The sequence below is a fragment of the Marmota marmota genome, unplaced genomic scaffold, assembly GCF_001458135.2.
Source record: "Marmota marmota marmota unplaced genomic scaffold, marMar, whole genome shotgun sequence".
Lineage (NCBI taxonomy): Eukaryota > Metazoa > Chordata > Mammalia > Rodentia > Sciuridae > Marmota > Marmota marmota.
In genome coordinates, this window is record NW_026000142.1 from 4,397,054 (window position 1) to 4,411,810 (window position 14,757).

Sequence of the window (14,757 nt, forward strand, 5' to 3'; positions counted from 1 at the left end):
TAGAGGAATCTGTATCAATCTAATGTGTAGGTCAAGATCTGGTGATCATTCTTTTACACATAGAAGGTCCCTCCTTTCATTTACCCAACCCCCACATCCAGCCTCCAAAACCAGTAAGTTTTTCCATTCATAGTAGCTCTGCAAGGATGTACTTAAAAGAAAATCCAGGAATTTTAAGTAGTTATCTCTAATTACATGTGGATCATTTTAAATGAGTAAGACAGTTGACACAATATTATGTCAAGCTCAACATTTGGCTGATGTTTTTTTTTTTTTTTCTTTCACACCCTGAAATACATCCAGTTGACCAAACAAAGAACTACCAAGACTGTACACACACACACACACACACAAAAAAAAAAAAAAAAAAAAAAAAAAAAAAAAACCCTCTCTATGTTTTCATAAATACTCAGTGCACCACTGCCACCCAGTGGTAAGATGCATCCTTGTATGTCAAAATCTCCAAACCCTACATTGACACAAGGTAATTAAAAAACTAACTGGAAATTAGCTATGCTACTCACCAGTTATTTCAGGGCAATTTAAGACCATACCCATCTCTATGGGTACTTATTTTCCTGAAAGAAATTTCTGAAGAGGTCAATATCAGATAAAGTCAATGCCACATTAGCTAATCCTACAACTAAACCCCACTGCTTCTGAACACATCACAAAACAAAGGAGTATTATTGTCTTATTAATTTTAATACACATTAGCAATTTAAAAAGATTGCCCCAATATTGTGTTATCACCTTCCAGATTCATTTTATCTGATCTTGATTTTTAGTTATGCGTGAAAAGGCATTTAAAAGTGACAACCGTACAAAAAGTGCACATTATATGAAAATCTGAGTTCAATTAAAACCAGCTACTGAATCCCAGCAATTTCCAGATGTCTCTTCTATCTTATCCTTAGAGAATTATATATCACATTAATTGGTATTCTGTCACATAAAAAGACGTCAGCAATGATTAATTGCATCCTTGGTGCTTTTGAGCTAAGCCTTCTTCACCAGAGGGATTCAATCACACCTCATTACCTTCTAGCAGGTACCCCTTTTGGTAAACCTCATAAAACCTCCTACCTTCCTGAACTTCTCCATTTGCTTGTAGAGGTCTGGATCGAGCTCCTGAGACACGTCCTTCATCCATAATAATGCCCCCCTGTATTCTGTCCGACACTGTTCCATGCGGTTCACCGTCAGCCATGTATCTGAGATCGCCCGATGCCGAAAAGTCTCCACTTCTTGGTGAAATCGACACAAAGGATTTCTCAAGGCCAATCTGGGAAAAAAAAGAGACAAAGCGACAACCTTGAAACCAAGGCAATCACCAGTTTGAATCCTTGACACTTTGTCTTAAACTTATGAACCTAGAACAGTGCCTGGAAGAGAAGATGCTTCATTAAGATTTGGTGAATAATAGTTAAAATGTATGTGAATCTATGAGTTGGCCAGGGACGACCACCAGTGTTCCATACTTCAGTTTGCTGGGACTAATGTGGACCATTGGGAAACACCTCTCTCAGTGTTGCTGGGGGTGGCCTCAAGCTTGGGCAGTGTTCCTTTGAAGTTGGAACCAATCCTGCATCAATGATGGACAGTCAAGGCATGCCATTTCCATTCCAATCTTGGTCACTCCCTGTCTCCTGATCCCCTAAAGGTGGGCTCCTTGAAGATACTGTATGTGACCAGGGCCATTTTGATTACTTTTCAGGAGCCGGGGCATGTGCTGCTTGCTCCAGGAGAAATGAAGCATGAACTGAAGCATTTTCAGGTGGTTAGGAGAGATAAGCACATTTATTGAGGTTCTACTACAGAGATAGGGTATATAATTTAATTCTTGTAAAAAAGAAAAACCTCTCCAAACTTAAAAGATATACATCAGAAATGTATATTATATGAATGTAAAATTATTATAATATGAGCCGAGCACACTGTCATTTATTCAGAAAAAAAAACATTTTCGATATATCAAACTCTAAGTACAATATTTACTTTGGGTAGAAAATATTGCTTCTTTCATATTCCTACCCAAAATGAGCAGTGTCAGATGAATTACACTTTTAAAATACATTCTTTTCCAGAAAGATTCAGGGCACAGGTGCAAAATATAAAAATGAGATGAATATTTCAATTTCAATTTAAATGCAAACTCAGGGAACAATGGTGCCAGGGAGCTGAGGGAAACTCATGGAGGCTCCCTCAGTGTCTGCAATGCCACCTTACGTGTGCAGACCTGAAAGAGTATGAATGGTTCAATAAGAAAAAAAAAATCCCCTTTGCTTTTTCCTCTTGTCTGTAATGTTTTAAATATTGAGAACTTCTAGAAAAATAACTTGCCCACATTGTCCTACCTAGACATTGGAAATTTTTTCAAATACATATTGTTACCCCATCGAGGAAACTTGTGCTCTATCCTATTGGTTTAAATTTAATATTCACCTTTCATCAAACAGAATGAGCCATTGTAGCAATGACTAGCAAATAAGTCAGTTAAACAAACACTGGTGTGAAGGTTTGTATAATTGAAGGCTTCTATGAAAAGTTGTAAACAGTCCTCAGATGTCTCCCTGAGTATCGTATTCATTTCTGGACTCCTTTTTCTCTTCCCTTGGATTTCAACTATTTTCCTAAACTGGCTGTAAAAAGGTCTTGTGAATGAACTATTCTTGATTTTTTGCACTACTGTAAAATTGGACAGATACATTTAAAGTTGTAATAGCTTGGTAATAAAAAAGAAAAAGGCATGCTAGGCTCAGTGCCACATGCCTCTAATCCCAGTTGCTCAGGAAGCTGAGGCAGGAGAATCTCAAGTGTGAGGCCAGTCTCAGCAACTTAGTGAGACCCTGTTTCAAAATAAAAAATAAAAAGACCAAGGGTGTAGCTTAGTGGTTGAGAGTCCCTGGGTTTAATCTCCAGTGCTGGAGGAAAAGAAGGCATATAAACTCACCCCATATTTTTTTCTTGTAACTTACTCCATATAAAATCAGAAGGGTGAAAAACCAATCACTGTGGTATGAGAGACTAGATCACGACTCAAAATAAATAGAAAATATCAAGATTCAGTGACGGATTGGTCCACATTTTCATTCAGGAAAATCCATCCAAGTGTAATAATAAAGTACCTAAAGGTCTACTCCAAGGACAGTTATCCTTTAGCAGGAAAAGGTGGAAATGACCAAAGAAATGCACAGCAGGGCCCAGGTTAAATGTATACCCAGCATATGTTTATTCACACATACTCAATTAGTGGAATGCTAAGGTGTGGCTGTTTTAAGATGTATACACTGAAATTTAAAATGATAGCATATTTGACGTTAAAAAATCAATTTGCTAAATAACCTATATACAACAAGATGCAAACACTAGAAATTATGATATCAGCTATCTGTGTTGGAATATATTCCTGCATACCCTAAATCATGTTTAGGACTGAGAATGCAAAGTCAGGAGAGTTACATTTAATCCTCCTGTTTCCTTCATGTTTAGGAGAACTAGTTGGGATTTCATGTGCCTGGCAACAGTTGAGTGTCAGGAAACCAGAGCCAGTGTGCAGGCCACCTTCCAAATGGTAAAGCTGGTCATACCTCATTAAGTTATGGACACAGCACAGTTTGCTAACACACAGTGCTTATAATTTCAATACCACTCGCATTGTTTTTGTTGGTTTCTTTTACTGTTTGTGTTTGTATCTGAAGCTTAGGTTACATAAACTTAAGGCCTTATATTTGTGCTCTGTGAGATCATCTGGTACATAATTATGAAAGGGTATATACTGGATAGTCATATAATAGAATAATTAACAATGTTATCAGTAATAATAACCCTTGCATTGTGTTCTGGGATTTGGCTTTGTTTTCCATAAAATAGATGCTAATTTTAGTATGTAGGTATACATAAGAATTTCTTCTTATTAGTGATAGTACATGTTCAACATATGAGAATTTATGAAAGACATTTTAGGAATTATTTATCCTCCTAAGATTGGAGAAGCTCATATGTATACAGAAAGCATCTATCAAGGGGTTCTATCCCCATTAGTAAAATTGATTTTAATTTTCTCCTTTTGTTTTGTCTGTTTTTAAATTTTTCTAAAATGAGTATGTATAGTTTTTACAAGGACAATAATTACTATAAATAAGTATGATAGGTGCATTTCAAGGTTACAAATAAGTATCTTTCTTGGAAACCTAGGGTAGAGAACTGTTGGAAATGGTTTCGTTCAACTATGAGAGTTGGCATGGTCCACACAGTCAGGGTCCAAATGTCATTAGGAAGAACCCAAATCTCTAGGAATGGGATCACTAAAAACTTGACACAGTTGGTTTCTTTTCTACTCCATCTTGGATTTTCATAGGAACACCCATGCATATATCAATGTGTGTGTGTGTGTGTGTGTATATATATATATATATATATATATATATATATATATATATATATATATATATATATATCAATGGGAGGGAGAATGAGAGGGAAAATTAATAGGAGAAGAAAATATTGGACAATTTGTGTAAGTAAAATTTCTACAGCCTAAATATTTTGGAAATTACCTCCAAGCTTTACTTAGATGTGATTCTGCCAAATATTAGTGGATGACAGTTTGGGGGCTTGTTAGTTACTGGAGGAGTATGAGAGAAACAGTGTCCTTTTCTCAGGCACAAGGAGCAACTGTGTGCTGGGGCTCCTGCTTATTTAATACTGACCATAAAAATGAGTCCTGGTTGTATTAAAAAAAATGCCAGTGATCACTTACAGTTTTCTCTGTACTGGAGCTTCTCAAACTTGAATGTACATCAAAATCAACAGGGAACCTTGTTAAAATGCAAATTTCAGAGTCAGCAGATCTAGGGGGTGGGGTCCTGTTTCTGCATTTCTAATAAGCTCCCAGGCGATGCTGCTGGCCCAGGGTCTGGGCAGTGTGGTCCAGGGCATCCTGAACAACACCCCTCTGCAGTTAATTGGCCCACAGAGAGCAGGAAGGAAACCCTTCAAGCTGGTCTCATTAGGCTCCTGCTTTAATCAGCTGCTGGAAGGAGAAGCAGACTGATCGTTATGAGCAACGTTGAAGGTCAAATATAAGCCTAGGACACCACTCACAGTGATTGGCACCTAGAATGCCCCCTATAGGCCCGGAGAAATAAGAAAAAATATTTAAAAATGAACAAGAAGGGAAAAAAGAGGTATCCTACATGTTATTTTATTCATAGAGTTAAGAAGAAATCAAGTAAATGGAGTAGCTCCTCAATCGCAGGCAAAAGCTTTCTAAAGACAGCGAAATTCCCCTGCATGAGTAGGTGATTCCCAGGTTCTCTTCAGATCCCTCAAAACAGAGCCCCAATAAAGGTCACACACCTTTGCTGGGAAGAAAAACAGAGGGCCTTTCCTGTGGCTTGCATCATTTTTCCTGCTCTGGTTTTATCTTGGAAGCCTTGAGATCGGAGAAATTTTCCCAGTTCATTTTCTTCTTGAGACAAGACTGATGAAGAAAAGACAGAAAGGAGCCATGAACAATGAGCATTTTTATTACAAAGAAAATGAGAGAGACGAATCACAAGGTCCCCTCTCTCCCAGAGGCAAAGATGAGATGAAATTAAATCCAAGTGGCAGGCTTCAAGGTGAGTTCTCCCCACCTCCCCCACCCTGCCATTTAATGTTCATGCTGTTCTTCCACGTACAATACGAGAGATCAAATTCACTTGAATACATCTGTCAGTGAGTTTGGTGCCTGTAATCAGAACCAGAAAACGACCTCTGTACTGAAAAGCCAGCCCATAATGTGCTGCTTCCAGCTGAAATGAAGGAGTTGGGTTTGTCAAGTATGACGGTGGGAATCTTTTGTGGCTCCTAGAATTCTGTGCTAGTGGCCTCCTATTATTCTATCTGGCTGGTTTTTTGATCTGTGCCTCCTGAGTTACATTCTACTCATTGTAAAGCAACTCAAATATCTCACTCATGACACAGGTTTTGGGTAGGAGGTGGGGGTGGGAATTGAGGCTGGGTAGGCCATCAGGTTGATCATTTGGTGGATTTTAAAATACATATGCTGGAACCGGCTCTGAATTGGTTCTGCCTGATCTTGGTCTCCTTTTTAAATACAACTGCAGATGAGACTACTGGTAAGTGATCTGTTACAAGCTTTCTACAGATTGATTTGGCTGTAGATATAGTCATAGAATTGCACCATTTTTGACACTGCACTTCTATGGTTAGGGTGTTAGAACATCCTAAGGAGGTAGTCAGTGGGCACAAAAATAATCAGCATGATTATTTATTATGGTGAAAAACTCTTGCTTCCTATTCTAGGGACTAATTTGATAAAATACAGAGCATCCACATAATAGAGTAAAGGAGACCCAAATGACACGAGCTTCCCAGAATTTTTTTTGTTTGTTTGTTTTTTCTCTTTTTCTAAACACAGCATTTACTATCAACATACTTTGAATAATACTCTTGTCCTCATTTCTGTACTGATACATTTCCACACCATTCGCATCTCAAACTGCTTTTAAAATGCTGCTAGGATTCTTGTCTATTTCCATGAGCCATACAGATTTCTTTGAGAATGCACCCCATTCCTAAAAATCTCTCCAACAATAATGTAGAGGTTTGGCCAGGACCCATGAATACAAAGATAACAGCTAAACTCACTACAGCTTCCTTCTTAATCTGTGACTATAGTTCACTCTAACAGTCCTCTGGGAGGGCCCCATGGAAATGAGGCTTCAGAATCCATTTTTCCTGAGAGGTAAAAGATGTCCCTCCTTCCTACTTTTGTCTCTCAAAAATCATGCTCACAGATCAAAGCAGGAAGGCTACTTCCTCTGTCAAGTAGTGGATTCCTATTTCTCTGGACAGCAGTGCCTGCTGGGCACGTGTGTTAGCATTTACTGTGGTAGGACCCATGTCAGAGTGTGCATGGGTGAGCATGTGACCTTCCTATGAGACTAGGCTTTCCAGGGCAGGGACCTCGTCTAAACTTTATATTTCCCAGTCCAAATATGAAGCTTTATAGTCATGGCAGTAATTAAATGTTTGTGAGGTTGAACTAACTATAATTTTTGCTTTGTTATCCCTGTACATTTTATTTTAAGTTAAAAGCTTACTTCATATTTATGCCATGGTCCTAGGTACCTTAAAAATTCCTGTAAAAAGTGTTATTATTGTTGTTGTTTTTAATATCTTCCATTTTTCCTCTCCACTGTTTTTTGTATTAATCATTCAATTCCACAATGAATCTTTCTCTATGAAGAGCAATTTCCCACTTTTGCTCCTAAGATCATAAGGTTACTGTCACTTTTTTTTTTTTTTTTAATTTGAAGCCTTAACTCATGTATGAATGAACACATTTAGTTTAGGGTCAGGAAGAAACCAGTTCATGGTACCTGGATGATTACACGGCTGATGAAATGTACTCTTTCCTAAAAAAAAAAAAATCTAGGTAGATTGAAGCTTTTAAAAATAATTTTCTGGTCATTTTATACATGGGAGGATTAAACTTGGTGGCAAACAAATTTCATTTAAGTGCTGACTCTGATTAATTGGCAGTGCTTCTGAGAGAGGTGAAAGGGGGTTTGAGCTCCATGGGGCTCAAGGTTGGAATTTTCCAATTAGTGATGGCCATTGTTTAATTTAAACAATTCAAATACTAAAATTAATTGGTAGAAGTTTAAATTCAGGTGCAACTTATATATCAGATAACTCAAAAATTTCTTCTTGTACAAAGTTTTCAATTAACTGGGGCTTAAAAATTCAAATAAAAACCTATCCACATTTAATTGCTAATTAGATTTTCAGATATATTCTCTCAAAATGCAACTGAAGAACTATGAAACCAATTAGCTTGACAGCATTAACTCACTTAGCCCAGATTTATGGATAATTCAATACGTACTAGACACTTTTCTGCCCCTGGGAATACATTGATGAGCAAGACACATGAGGTTCCCTGCTCTTACAGAGCTAATATTCAAGCAGCATGTGATAGAAAAACAAAACATACATAATCACAAATACAAAACAAAAAGAAAAATACAAAAAGAGAGATGGGGAATAAGAGGGAGTGGAAGCTGTCTTTCACTGGGTGGTTAGGAGAGGCATCTTGAAATAGGACCATTAAGCTCAGTTATAAATGACAAGAAGGGGCTGCTCTAGATACCATTAGGGCAGAGCCATGCCAAGAAGGGGAACAACAAGTTCAAGGCTTCAGATATCAGGTGGGGAAAGGTGGCTGGAGAGGTGTGTCCTGTTTATCAGCCATGGTAGGGGAGTTTGGATTCTACTTTAAGTACTACTGGATGCTTTTAAAAGGTAGGGAGCAATAGAATCCAATTTATGTTATGTTTAGACCTTTATGAAACCTCTTATGTTGAAATAATGTTAGACTTATAGAAAAATTATGTATAGTATACAGAATTCCTATATGCCCTTCCTCAACTTCCCCTAATATTATATCTTATATGACTGTGACACAAAGATCAAACTAGGAAATTAACATTGGAATAATACTACCAATGAAACCACAGGCTTCTTAAATTTTTTTTTTTTTTACCAGTTTTCCCAGGAATGCCCTTTTTCTGTTCCAGCATGGAGATATCAAGTGTCCTTCAATCTGATAATTCCTTTATCTTTCTTGTCTTTCAAGACTTTGATGCTTTTTCCCATTTCAGCTTTCCTGAAGTATTTTTTTTCAAATATTTATTTATTTATTTTTAGGTGAAGATGGATACAATACAATGCCTTTATTTTTATGTGGTGCTGAGGATTGAACCCGGGTCCCGCTCAGCCACAATCCCAGCCCCAACTTTCCTGACATATTTTCTAATGTTGTTCAATTTAGCTTGGTCTGATTTCTCGTGATTAGACTGGGGTTATGGACTTGAGGGAAGGATATAGAGGTAAAGAGCCACTCTTAGTGGATGGTATCAGGTTTACATAACAACTATCACTGAGGATGTTGACTTCTGTCACTTGGTTAAAGTAAGTATCTGTTGGGTTTCTTCACTGTAAAGTTACATTTTTTTTTCTTTTTGCAATTATTATTTTGTAATTTTTTTTTGTAACTTTGAGGAAAGAGTACACAAAACTTTCTTTCCACAAACTTACTTTCACTAATTGTGACACTCTTCAGTGACTCTGACCTGCCATGATTCTCACTGTGGTGTTTACTTAATGGTGATTTTGTGGTATTTTTTCTATATATATTTATTAACTGGAAGTATTTTATAAGGCCCTTTATTACCTGTCTGTCCATCCATCTACCTCCAGATAGACGTAATGGGTAATCATTTTTTTTCCATGTGTTATATTTCAACAATATCATTGTTTATCTTGATACTTAAATTGTACCGGCTTGTACCATAGGCTTTCTGCTATGCCCTTTCAACTTGCACCCATTTTTCAAAAACTTTCTTGTATGTTGGCCCTTATAAAATATTCCAGGCTCATTTTGAACTTTCCCTTCCGCAGCCCTGAAATCAATCATTTCTTCAAGAAGCACTGCTTTTATGAATAAGGGTGTTTAGAATCCAAGAACTGTGTGTTGGTGTGCTCACTACTACAGGGCATTAGTACTTTGAGGTATTGTCAGCAAAGGCAGGAAATATGTGAATGCACACGAACCCATGTATACTCACTCATCTGTATTCATTTCTGAATCTCTCCATCTGTATCTATGTTAATAACAAAGACTTCATATGACACCTCTGATTCCAGCCCAATACATGTTTATTCTAGCCTTCTCCCTTTATTCACAACTTCTTTCTACTATAGGCAGTAAGAACCCAGGCTGTCATTATCTATAATGTATTTACTTATTTGTTTTACCTCAGTACACACACACAGTTTCAGAATTGCTAATTGTTACCCCTATAAGAAATAAATATATTAACAAATGCAGTTTCCATGTACACTTTGTGTTTAGGTTTAGAATCCTGTAAAAAATACTATTGCCCCAAATTACTAAGGTTAATTCTTTTCTTCTCCACTCTAGTCAGTGTGGTGATGCTATTCATTTTTAATGCAATTCAATTCGTTTGTTGCTGCTTGCATTCCATTTTGGAGCCTCCCAGGTCCTGGCTGGTCTTAAGCATGTTTTCAGTATGTGAAACACCACTAAGGTTGCTAGATACAGATCCCTCCTCACCCTTCCGCCCCATTCTCATCCCTACTTCTTTCCAACACTTTCCTACCCACCCCCAGTCTCTTTAATTTCTGGTTTATCTTTCCTGAAATTCTTTAGCATGATAAGAAGACTGTGTGTGTGTGTGTGTGTGTGTGTACTTTTCATTCTTTACATTTCTATTTTATTATACCCCCCTTCTTTCTTGCTGAAGGGTATCATACAATCAATATGCATTTGTGCTTGGCTCCTTTCATTTAAAATTATACCCTTAAAATTACTTCATATCATCAGTTCATAGAGATTTTCCTCATTTCTTTTCTTTGACAGCTGCATAGCAACACCCTCACATTAGCTACCCTATTTTTAGTCCTCCATCCAAGTCGGGATTCCTTTCCATCCTAGCAGTGCAGAACTCCTCCTTCTCATCCCCACTGTGATGGCATGGCTCACAGGAGCTTAGTGGGCAGACACAAAGGGCTCATTCACGACCCACAGCCAAGGTCTTCCCTGGACTCCTTCAAGGGTGGGCTCACTGTTGCAGCCCCTTACAAGATAATCATGAGATTTTATAATGTTCAATCCTAATTCTATTAATTAATCTGAGATAGTTCAGGGGAAAGGTCTTCCCAGGTGTTCTACTAGGAACATTCAAATAGATGGTAAGCATAATTTCTATTGAGAGAATCACTGTTTATATAGAATCTGCAAGCACCCATCTTTTCTTCCCTTATGACTATATCTATATATATATCTATATATCTATATATCTATATCTATATCTATCTCTCTCTCTCTCTCTCTCTCTCTCTCTATATATATATATATATATATATATATATATATATATATATATATATGGCAACTGACTTCATGTGANTATCTCTCTCTCTCTCTCTCTCTCTCTCTCTCTCTATATATATATATATATATATATATATATATATATATATATGGCAACTGACTTCATGTGACTCACTTAATATAAAACAATCACAATTTTATAAATATCTTTTGTTTTCTACTGAGGAGAAAATGATCCATTTCATGCTAAGTATGAAGAGCATGGTAGGTAGAGTAAAAGCAATTTTGACCAATAATTCTCCGAACTTGGGGTTTAAACAAAGGAATGATCTGGTCTGGTTTAAAAGTGTACTCTGATTGCAGTGTAGACAACAGGCTAGTGGAGGCAGAAGTGTAGACAAGGGGATCAGATAGGAAGCTGATTTAGCAAACCAAGTAGGGGAGTGATGGTGGGGCCTAACTAGGGTAGTGGCAGAGAAGACAGAAGAGGAGGGCAAAGCTGAAAGCTTTTTAAGAGGCAAATCAGGCCAGCACTGAGAATGACTAAATGTGGGACAGGGAGATGTGAGGGCCGTCCGCATGTGCCTCAGTTTCCTCATAGCTCAAGATCCTGGAGTTAGAGCCCTGGAGAGGTCTTAGCCCAAACACTTAGTAAATATTAACAAAGATAATTTATATAATTCTTCCTCTAAGTCCTATGAATTTTGGGCTTTCCCCAAACAGTTCCTCAATGAAACATTACTAATGTAGAAAAACAACTGATCGCTAACTTGTGATTATAGAAAAGGGCTTTGGCAGAGCAGTCAGAAATAAAATGACACACTGTATTCTAGTCTTAGAAATATAGAAATTATACTATTATATTTATTATGATTTAAAATAAAGTTTAAAGACATATCAGCATACAACTTGATATTTAGTATTTCAGGGATAACTTTGTTGCGAATGCTTTTAAGACAGGATGACTGTGTGAAACTCTCATTCCAGCCCAATACCTTATGTCTGACATGAGAAATGTTCTTGAGGACATACTGTCAACAAAATATCACCAGTGAATTAACTGTATGTGCCTTCTATCTCTACCTGACTTCTTTAAAAGGGACAACACTGGATATAAAAGAGCCAGGGCAATCAAATAAAAATAACCCCAATTTAAAAGCCCAAGACATAAAACTGAGAAAACTATTTTATACTTGGGAAAATAAATGGTATGTCTAAATCCATGGGACATCCAATACAAAATTCTCCTAGTATGATTCTTACTTTGAAAGATAAACAACCTATGTAGTTTAGGTAAACCTTTGTGGCTTAAACAAATAAATACCCATAAAGAGTTCCTTAAACATGTTAAATGATATATGAAGGTGAAACATACTGCTTTTTCTTAGGGTCTATCTGTCACACTTAAGATATACTTACAACATATCCTCTTTTGATAGAGTACAATTGCTTTAGATAAATCCAAACAGGTTCTCTGAATTGAGTGAAACAACTGTAATAAAAAAAGAGAACAGAATAAAACAGATAGCAGTGAAATAAAAAATAATTACACTGAACAAAACCATAGTGTATAAATTACCCACTAAAAACAAGATAACATGTCTGTCTAAGTGTGTTTGGTGTTATGTAGAGTATCATATAGAGACTGTGACCAGCACCATTAAATATGTTCTTATTTTCCTTTACTTATTGGAATTCATCATCTCTGTGATCTAAATTAAGATCTACAGCAACAATTATTTCCTCCAGACTATTGAAATAATAGCCGAAAACAGAAAACTAAGTGAAGGGCCCAATTAGAGGAGTTGGTAAACCAGAGACCCAATATTCATTCATAACCTAATTTATTCCCTTCACCATTTGTTGTCTTTTTTTTTTAATGGAAGATTTGTCAAGTAAACATTATATTTAAAAGATGACGTCAACTTGTTTTATGATTTTAATGTATTTTATGGCAAGCTTAAAAAACTGGATAAAGCAAACAAAAATCAATCATCTGAGTGTCCTGTCTGTTTGGAAGGCATCTGGTAAAAATGATGTTTAGTTAGGAGCAAACATCACTACTTATTTTCCTAATGATTTCATAAAATATACACAGTAAGACAACCTAATGCCATTGCTATGGTCATATTAGAGAAAACTGGGGGAAAGGCAAGCAGGAATGAATTCTGGAGAATCTAACTGGATTTTACTCAGGGGGGGTTCTCAGTTTTTGCTTCAGAAACCAAGATAGCTCAAGGAAAGACAGAAGAGATAGTAGGGTTTGAATCTTAAATGTTCCCCCAGAGGCCCATCTGCTAACAGCTTCGTCTCCAACCTGTGGTGCTATTGGGAGTTGATGGGACCAAGCAGAAGGCATGGGCGGGGGGCATGTTCCCTTGAGAGAGATAAGGAACTGCAGCCTCTTCCCCACTGTCTTTGCTTCCTGGCTGTCCTAAGGAACACATTTCCTCTATTACACCACAGCCTCCAAAGTAATGGGGCCAAGCGACCATGGAATGAACCCTCTATAACTGAAGCAAAATAAAAATTTTCCTGTTTTTAACTTGATTTATCTCACGTATTTGTTACAGTGACAGAAAGCAAACTAACATAACATACTTCACACTTTCTTTACCTCTGACCACAGACTCAAGAGACCTGGGCTGGGAACAATTAGAAAACCTGGCAGACAAACATATTGCCTTGCAGAGTCACCCAGTGAGGCCAGGCAAGGTTTTCTTTTTTCCTCTCTTCCTACTTAACTGGCCACATTGTAGAAATTATGTTACAAAGCACTTCAATATTTGAGTGAAAACAGATGATCTGCTTCTTTATAAATTTGACCAAATTATCTAATAAAAATGGATGCATGCACATGTACATGAAAGATTAAAACCATTCCTAGGAATACTTAATATAATAAAACATGGTCATGAAGAATATAAATATATGAGTTTACTAAATTGCATCCTCAACCTGTTTATAGATATGAAAAAAAAAATCCTATACCATAAAACAAAACAGAAAACTGGCAGTCTGAATCCGTCCCTTAGCAAATGCTTGATGTCAGTAGTCTGGGCCACAGACCACCAGAAAAGGACCAAGTTGGTTCTTTTTCTCATTCTTGAATATAGCGGCTAAGGGATGTTCTGTTTTGACTGTTCATTATTTAAAAATTAAGATAGAAGTTGAATGCAATAAAATGCACAGTTCTTTAATGTTCAGTTGTATGAGTTTTTATTATTATAAACATTTGTGTAATCATGTCCAAAGCAAGATAACATTTCCCATCCATACTGTCCACTGTACTCTGGCAGCCATTAAAAACTTCTATCACCATAGATTCTTTTTTGTCCTTGTACTAAGGACTTGCTTTTGAGAAAATCATTTTAATATCAAGCAATGTGGATAAATGTTAAACTTAGCACAACATTTCTATATTAACTTCTCAATGAATTGCAATAGTATCTGACCTTCATTAAAATTTGGCCCACAAGTTTTCTGAGCCAGCAAGGTCTTGGTTCATAAGCAAGGCTTCTATGGATAACTCAGTATAAAAAACATGTCATAATGATTTGCATATCATTTTTATATTTTATTGATGGAATCAATTCTCTCTATAACCATTAACATCAGTATGAACATTTCTGCAGAAACTTCTGTCATGGGTAAAATTACTAGTCACTGCTAACTACTTTGAAAGTCACATGTTAGGACAGCAGTTATTTGGAATAAAGTACAGTGGTTTGTTAAAAGTGTTGTGGAAAAAGTCAACATATAAATATAATATTTAATATAGTAGTAATTAGCATCTTTCTTTTTGAATGATTGATTTGTATTTACTA

At 36.6% G+C, this 14,757-nt stretch overlaps 1 protein-coding gene across 10 annotated transcripts in view; it reads right to left on the reverse strand.

Annotated features, from left to right (window-relative positions):
* The window catches only part of Ica1 (islet cell autoantigen 1), a 152,432-nt gene that overhangs the window by 107,465 nt on the left and 30,210 nt on the right, over positions 1–14,757 (reverse strand). For all 10 annotated transcript variants that reach the window (XM_015488252.2, XM_048785994.1, XM_015488250.2 and 7 more), the window contains exons 4-6: positions 12,350–12,422; positions 5,362–5,485; positions 1,087–1,285 (exon numbers count right to left, since the gene is read on the reverse strand). In XM_015488252.2, the coding sequence (XP_015343738.1) occupies positions 1,087–1,285; positions 5,362–5,485; positions 12,350–12,422 (396 nt within the window). The remainder of the gene's footprint in view (positions 1–1,086; positions 1,286–5,361; positions 5,486–12,349; positions 12,423–14,757) is intronic.